This window comes from Laetiporus sulphureus (genome assembly GCF_001632365.1).
Source record: "Laetiporus sulphureus 93-53 unplaced genomic scaffold LAESUscaffold_14, whole genome shotgun sequence".
NCBI lineage: Eukaryota > Fungi > Basidiomycota > Agaricomycetes > Polyporales > Laetiporaceae > Laetiporus > Laetiporus sulphureus.
Genome location: NW_024468523.1, coordinates 640,211 through 647,783, shown reverse-complemented (window position 1 = coordinate 647,783; position 7,573 = coordinate 640,211). Strand labels below are relative to the sequence as shown.

Genomic DNA, 7,573 nt, shown 5'->3' with positions numbered 1-7,573 from the left:
TCCACCACTACCATCACAGAGGGGTCTTACCAGACACTCTCAGTGTGCTATACAATCTATTTGCATTCTCATCCTGTGATAACGCCCTCTGCCTCGCCAGTAAGTCATACTCTGCGACTAGCACTCGGGCCTCGTCAGTGGGCACGTCGTATCGCCACAGCTCATCGCTGTAGGCTCCTGTCCAGGAGATCCTCAAGGGGACTCTCTATTTGGTTATCTATCTTTGTCATCGGTGTGCCGTGACAGGTGTGAAACTAAAATCCCACAATGTATGATTTTTCATGCTTCTGCATCTACAGTATGCTATCAATTATGAATCTTACATTGAAGCTTAACTTATTGGCTACATGTTCCCCCAGTTTTAAAAGCAGTACAAAAGGAAATGAGTGATAGACAGACAGAACGAGCATGACACTGCATATGAGACCCTAGATCATGAGACGCCGCGGCCCTCTGTTACGTCACGCTATTTCCATATTTGGCAGAGAGGCAAGTTTGACTTGACGGTCAAGAAGTCTGAATTGTGAGGCAAAACTCAATGAAGCTAAGTAAGAGCATCAGATGCCAGCATGTAGAAAGCCAGGTCTCAAAGGCCTTGGCTCATAGAACGTGATACTGAGGATGATTGCAATAAAAATGGGCAGAAGATCATGGTGAATGCGAATGAGACACATCGATTATTTGTTTCCAAATATGGCAGGAGAAGGCGTGATGTGACCATGTCTCAAGGAGCGAATTTAGATTGATAAGGACTGCGACACTGATCCACTCCCCATGCCCTCTGTTCACACTCGATAAGAGTTTAAACTACATAAACATAATGTCTCTGTACTGTCTGAACTACGACTAAGGTCCGATCTCATTCTTATGTGGAAATTCTCTTGCTAGAGTCTTAAAAAGATTTGAGCGTCTCATTTACCGGTTGATGACTGTAGTAGTCTTTCTATTTCGTATCGCCGTTCGTCATCCATCGCTAGCCTGAGATTTCAAATCGCATTCAAAATTAAGATAATGTCTCTACTTCAGAAGCGTCTTATATCCGCGCTGTTGTCTACCTCATTACAAAACAAATCCTGATAATAAATCGTGCGCACTGGCTTCGTTACGACAAGCGGCGTGCTCCGAGCAAGGGACCCAGCCGCGGCCGCGCGGCGCTTCTCGAGTGGAGATAGAGGCCACTCGCCAACTTCGCGAAGCATGCATGCGTCTCTTGGCCACCTTCTGTTCCCTATGGGACGCGAGTCAATTCAATTTGATTCTACTGACAAGTCACGCTCAGTAGTTCTCAGGCTGCCATTGCTCATGTTTTCAAGTTCCTACATTTCCCTAGATGGTAGTAAAGATTGGATACTTTTTGCATTACAGACGCGGAAGCAAACAGTCCATCAAAGACAGGGATGCACCTTTCATCTCCCAGGCTATCCGATTACAGGCAGAGTAGCTGGCCAAAATTTCTAAAAGCATATGGCACATTCTGTATGTAACACGTTCCCAGATCCGAACATATGGAAGGTACGGTGCTTGTTCTTTTAATAGAGTTCGACCGCACTGCAGGACTATGGTGATGCATGCGGACAACAAGAAGCGAGGGTCAGGACACTAGATTTCCCTCATGTATGAGAACAGCCTCCCATATATTGCAGTCACAGGCACCGATCTCTGGTGTATATAAAGGCATATTTGGGCTTTAGCAGCAAGCACAACCGTCTTCCACTTTGCTCGCCACGACTATTCCCTCATCTGCTCACACGACCAATAAGTCAACGGGTTGTCACGTCTGTATGCTGCCAATTTTCTGCCACTGTTGCTCATTGAATTGCACTAGGCATCCATGGTGCTTCCGCAATTGCCCATTGAAATATGGGAACGTACAATCGATCATCTGTGGAACTCGCCCCCGACCCTTTTATCGTGCTCTCTTGTATGCAAGAGCTGGTGTTATAGGAGCCGATTTCATCTAGTGAAACGACTCGTACTTCATACCCGCAAGGCAGTCAGACAATGCGCCCACATGGTGAAAGAGCATCCAATCTTGAAGCCAAGGGTTATGACTTCCATTTTCGAGACCCACCCGTCGCACATTGAGTGCAGGCCAGTTGCACAGCTGGGCACATTTGCCACGATGTTTGCTGGGAGGCTGCCTCATGTGAAGGTGATGGCGATTTGGCACGTCGAGTGGCAATCTGGTGAGATGCACGAGGGTATATTTCTGCACCTCTCGGCGTTCACTTCAGTCGTTCGTCTGCAACTGGCAGATGTCAAGTTCCCCAATCTACTCGTCTTCGGCCGCATCATATATGCCTTGCCGAACTTGGAAGAATTCAGCTATAACCAATTGTCATTCACCAACGAGACATTCGATCCCGCATCCATCGTCCCTCGTCCGACGAAGATCAAGGAATTCAGCTCGCTTAGTGGGGAGAGCTATCAAAGTGCGGTCATCAACTTCTTCGTCAGCATGAAGGAGTTGGCGGCTTCGCTTGAGACGATACACTTCGCATTCTGGGAACCCCCCATTTCGATCAAGAGTATAGCTGCTCTGCGGATAGGGCCGCTCTTGAGGGCTGCAGGGGCCTCTCTGCGCGACTTGTCCCTCTCCTTCTACGGGGTCGATCTGGATGCTGCTGAAGCATCCAGATTAATCGGTAAGGACCAATAATTGAATTTCATCCATTTGCGCCTAATATGATATCCGTTTTTTCAGCGTCAAATGTCGATATCAGCATGAACACAAAATTGGAGAATCTGCAGATCGGCATTCAGATAGGTGGTCGAGTGGAAGATGGTGCTGCTGTGCAAGGCTGTACCTGGATGAGCTCCCTTCTGACGAATGTCTCACCATTATCCCTGAGAAAGCTAACATTACTCATCGATATCCGTTGGAGATGGAAGGGTGTTCAAGCGGCACTATGCAATATCGTCCTGGCGTATCTGAGCACCGATGAGTGCACACGCATTGATGGGCTTTTGTCCGATAAGAAGTTCGAAAAACTGGAGGAGGTGAAAATACAGCTTTACGGAACGGCGGGCACGCTGACGCTGGACGAGAAATGGTGGAACACAACTATACCTCCCCTCTTTCCAAAACTGTGTGCGCAGAATATTTTGAGGTGAGCGATATCCTAGTGCCATTATAGGCTTAAATGACTGACGCAGATGCGGCTTCCACCATACTTCATAGCACAACTGTAAGCCTGAGCTTGCTGGGTTAGCTGGAATCATCTCTACTATTTAACATTTCAAAATGTGACTATACTTCTTGATTCGGAAAATATTCTCCTTGTTTCATGTCATTTGTACACCTAGTACGGCCTGGAATCTCCTTCTTATCCTGCACTGGCAGAGCCTTTGTAGAGCTTAATACTTGTCAATTAATTTACTCGCTAGCAGCTGAACTGCTTCCCTTCTGTAATTCAGCGAACACCCGCATTTTCACTGCAGTGACTCACCAGTCCGCCCCCCTTCAAGATCAGTCCAATGACAAACACACTTGTAGTGTTAGTGCACCGTCATGTGCATGCGAGTACCATATCATAAGCTACCAAGACAGAGGTGCATGTGCCAAAGTGCAGGTGCTCATAAGCAAGGTTGATCCGCCAGCAGTCACGAAAGTGGAGTGCAAAGTCAGTTCGAACGTGGTACAAGCGTTCGATCAGCGCGATCTCGATTCAGATCAACTGCGATCGATTCGAGATCTATATCCGCGATTGCGCCGTGAGGCCCTCATCTGCCATCTCTCCAATGCTATTAAACACTTGCGAGTGATACTGCAGCCAGCAAATCTCGACGCTCGTCCTGATTGCATATCCCTAGAAGCTCGCGTATCAATGGTTCGACGCGTAACAAGTCCTGCAGCCCTGCACCCTGAGAGCTTCTGGCCACGCAACCCATTTCAGTTTTCAACCACGCGAAAGCGTAAACTATTCTTCTGCTTTATAAGATATTTTTGGATGATAATGAAGCTGTTGAGGAGTATGACGTGAGAAGGACCGTTTTAGACGGAGGTGTGTCTGTCAACCGCAATCTCCAGAATGTAGCGCTTACCATACATCAAACATGACACAATTTCTGTATCCGTGCCGAAGACAATGACGTTGCCATAGTGTATCTCTTTTATTCAGCAGCTCGGAAGGTGGCCCGGATATGTCTTGGCATCAATGGCAGATGGGTAAAGATTCCTTTCGTCCAACTCCATCTGATATACTCCAGGGCGCTGCACATTGAAGAAAACCTCTTGTTTGTCAGTTCTTGAAGAAAACAGGCATGTCTCAATGATGAGAAATGACATTCACAGCCTGTACTTATGAATTGCGCGGGGTGTCGGGTTCCGGATGCATTTATATTTGCATTGATCGGATGTTCTAATTCTAACACGTGCAGTTGGTATCATGACGACCAGATCTTTTGTCGACATTCAAATGCAGCCAAAAGTAAGACATTCTGGTACGTTTCGAATCTCATGTAGTACACGTGTGGCAGAAATTTTTTTGTTGACATAGCGCTACCACGAAAACCAACCGTGCATCCCACATTTGCTTTTTTTTTTGCTCGGTTTCCCCCGTTGAAAGTGCACAGCCAATAGAATCGAGGCCTTATATATAGCCTTACTAAATTTATAATGATTGATGACAAAATGAGAAAGGACAATCGTTGTGATTGTCGCCAAATCCATCATGGGGCGTCTAAAGTACGAATGTCCTCACTACCAATCCAGCCCTTGCAAATCACACCGTTGGCAGTGTATTCGACATAATATCGGGATGTGCCACCCTGACAGAGGCAGATTCAATGCAGAAAGGTGAGATGAGGATGATATTTCCAACGTACCGAAAAGGAACTGCCCGAGATGTCCAGGATGAGGCCTTGGATCGATACATCCGTGTGTATGCGGACTTGCACGCTTTGATTCTGAGAAAAAGGTGAGCGTTCGTACATTTGATGGTGATTCACACTAACGATTGCCTGAATTTTCGTGTAAGATGCCTTGAAATAACAATCTGGCTCGGGCGGGCTCACCATAGAATGTTTTGTGGCAGTACCCTTTGAATGGGCTCGGATCTATGAGTCTTGCAAGCAGGAAGCATTGCAGGTACAGTGACCACACGACTGAGTGGGGCGTGGCAAGATGCGATGGCATGTACAAAGCGGCCCATGGTCAGGGTGAGTGCTCCAGGGTGAGGACAAAAGCGCGTCTTTCCCCCTTGGCTTTTATCCCAAACATCGCACCGCATTTATCGACAACGCTGACATCGCCTGAGTTGTGATCACGTCTCGCAGCTACAGGGCGATGCATAAGCTCCCAACATACCCCACACGAGCAAAAGAAAAGTCCGATACGACTCGGTTCGGGAAGAAGATTCGGTGTACACATTCTTCTCGAAGGCCCAGACATCGTATACTTACATATAATGCGATATCGGCAATGCTACGTGCCGGTGGGCGTCCGAAGCTGCTTCTTAGATCTGAATCACTGGCTCCTACCACGGTGATCAATGGCGTTAAAGTTACTATAGGGATTGCACACACCCAGTCATTTATGCATTCCGTGACGCGTCCTAGTATCAGCAATTTTGACGGACTCGATGTCGTGACAGCGGGTATTCCACTCGCCGTTCCCAGAAGTTTTAGCGGGCCGAATCGTACATGAGTTGAATACGGGTTTGCGGATCTTACTCTCACACATCTGCCGCAAGGGGTTGTGTTGCCAGTGAGCAGCTCCAAATGCAGCCTGCTTTGTTCACTGCCGCACATGCTCTTATATTGCGTACATTCCAAAAATCACCGCAGTGGCACGAGTTAGGTCTTGATGTGCGGACGGCTATGCTAGGGACCTCAAAAAAAGCTGGCCGTGCATAGGCTCGGCTCTGAAGTGCAGAATTTATTGAGTGTGGTAGGCAGCTAAATGAGGTGGGAGCAGTAGAGGGATAACAGGTGACGCTCATGGTGTCCGCGGTGGGGTTTGCGTGGGTGTCTCGAGCTTCCAGAGCGATTCAAGCTCACAGCCTTAATTTCCACAGATCTCACATGCATCTCCGAACGCACGGACCGCCCCGTCGCGGATCTGGTTGAATGTTACATTGGTATGTCCCATCGCACGTGTTTTGCGCATGCCTGACTCACGAGGGCTGGTGCCAACCTTGCGTAAGTGCGTCCTGGGTTCCAAAGGAAGGGCCCCATCGAATATTAGCAGGGAAGGCGCGTTGTGAGTGTTTCGCTATATTTGGCTTGGCCTATGCTGACAATGTGTCACAGAGACCAAGCGTATCGCGTGAGGCCTTGTGTTAAGCAAATAACTGATTCAGCGCGTAATATACTGTCGTAGTCTTCAATAACACATCACAACGAATGGTAGCGCTGGCTTGACCATCTCAACATCTATCAATAGGGCGTACATCCTCCCTCACGAACCAGCTCCTACAGATCGCTCGATCCATGGGATACTCCACATAGCACTTAAATATATCGCCCTTCCGAAAATGCATTAGAATTTGCAGCAGAAGAAAACGCGATGCTCGGACGTACGGGGGAAGAACCGTCGGAAATAGCCACGACGACGCCTTCGATCCATGTATCAGCGTTGACACAAACCTGTACAATTTGACTCAGGAAAATATGTGCTAGATATTCGCTCCTCGATGGCGGCCAACGTCAGCGACTGGCTGAACTCTAAGTTAGACCTTCCAACACAGTAAGCGGAGACTCGGAGAGGCTTACCGGAGAGACTTGAGTAGCGCTGCTTCCCTTGCTGTATACATAGACATGATCACCAGTGAGTGTGCGCGGCGCAAGGGGTGATGCGTTGGGGGTGGCGCGACGGGATACGATTGTGTGTACAGCACGACCCATGTTCAGTGTAGATGCTAGGGGGAGTGATCGTGCTCCAACGTCGAGTGTCTCGCAGCTTATATAGTGGTGCACAGCTGGCCTGTAACAACTCGATTCCTGTGTTCCGGACAGCATAATTCCAAGTGAACATGTCGACATTGAGGAGGACATTAACCACAATATAAATTCATCCTATTAGAAGCTCGGAGGCGACTGGGAGGAAGCTTGTATGGCGGCACGAGTTAGGTCCTGATCTCCGGACGGCCATGCTAGCCGGCCATGCATAGGCTCGGCAATGAACTGCGGAGAATCTGGTGAGTGTGGTAGGCGGCTGAGATGATGTGGGAGTTCATCGGAGTGAAGCCGCAGAGGACAGCGTGGCGTGCGAAGTCAATCAAGGCCTTTTGTTTTTCGAGAGCTGCTGGATCTTCTTCTGGTAAGATTACACAGGTTTAATAGTAGCCGCGTTTCTGGGAGCATGAATTATAGCCATTTGAGCTGGCTTGCGCTGGCAGACAAAGCAAGCGGGCTCATAATGAATGACTATGGATACAATATTGACCCTTCGCCAGTCCAGGAGATCCCTCTAGATCTGGAAACAAGCTGCTTGCAACCAGTCGGCATCGTGTAATCCGGAGCATGCTGCACAGCACAGAGCCAGCGAAGAAGTTCGCGCCCAAGTCCACATTGCGGTGTAGCGTGACTACTGTGACCGGGCGCGCGCGGGCCGTCGATCTTGCGGGATTCA

General features: G+C 48.5%; 4 protein-coding genes across 4 annotated transcripts; 2 read left to right on the top strand and 2 right to left on the bottom strand.

Moving 5' to 3' along the window:
* Window positions 1–1,837: 1,837 nt before the first annotated feature.
* LAESUDRAFT_602594 (uncharacterized protein) lies at window positions 1,838–2,362 on the top strand (the record flags this gene model as incomplete). Its single annotated transcript, XM_040903081.1, has 1 exon — window positions 1,838–2,362. A coding segment is annotated over one exon (525 nt), but the record flags the coding sequence as incomplete, so codon positions are not given.
* Window positions 2,363–2,458: 96 nt separating this feature from the next.
* Window positions 2,459–3,114, top strand: LAESUDRAFT_713478 (uncharacterized protein; the record flags this gene model as incomplete). Its single annotated transcript, XM_040906970.1, has 2 exons — window positions 2,459–2,645; window positions 2,705–3,114. The coding sequence occupies 2 exons, from the start codon at window positions 2,459–2,461 to the stop codon at window positions 3,112–3,114; spliced, it is 597 nt and encodes a 198-aa protein (XP_040765551.1).
* Window positions 3,115–4,671: 1,557 nt separating this feature from the next.
* On the bottom strand, window positions 4,672–5,137 carry LAESUDRAFT_713477 (uncharacterized protein; the record flags this gene model as incomplete). The annotated part of the gene is given in 4 exon segments (XM_040906969.1): window positions 4,672–4,770; window positions 4,828–4,908; window positions 4,957–4,997; window positions 5,017–5,137. The coding sequence occupies 4 exon segments, from the start codon at window positions 5,135–5,137 to the stop codon at window positions 4,672–4,674; spliced, it is 342 nt and encodes a 113-aa protein (XP_040765550.1).
* A 761-nt stretch (window positions 5,138–5,898) lies between these two features.
* LAESUDRAFT_713476 (uncharacterized protein) lies at window positions 5,899–6,846 on the bottom strand (the record flags this gene model as incomplete). Its single annotated transcript, XM_040906968.1, has 5 exons — window positions 5,899–6,061; window positions 6,121–6,230; window positions 6,393–6,467; window positions 6,523–6,588; window positions 6,715–6,846. The coding sequence occupies 5 exons, from the start codon at window positions 6,844–6,846 to the stop codon at window positions 5,899–5,901; spliced, it is 546 nt and encodes a 181-aa protein (XP_040765549.1).
* Between the last annotated feature and the right edge of the window lie 727 nt (window positions 6,847–7,573).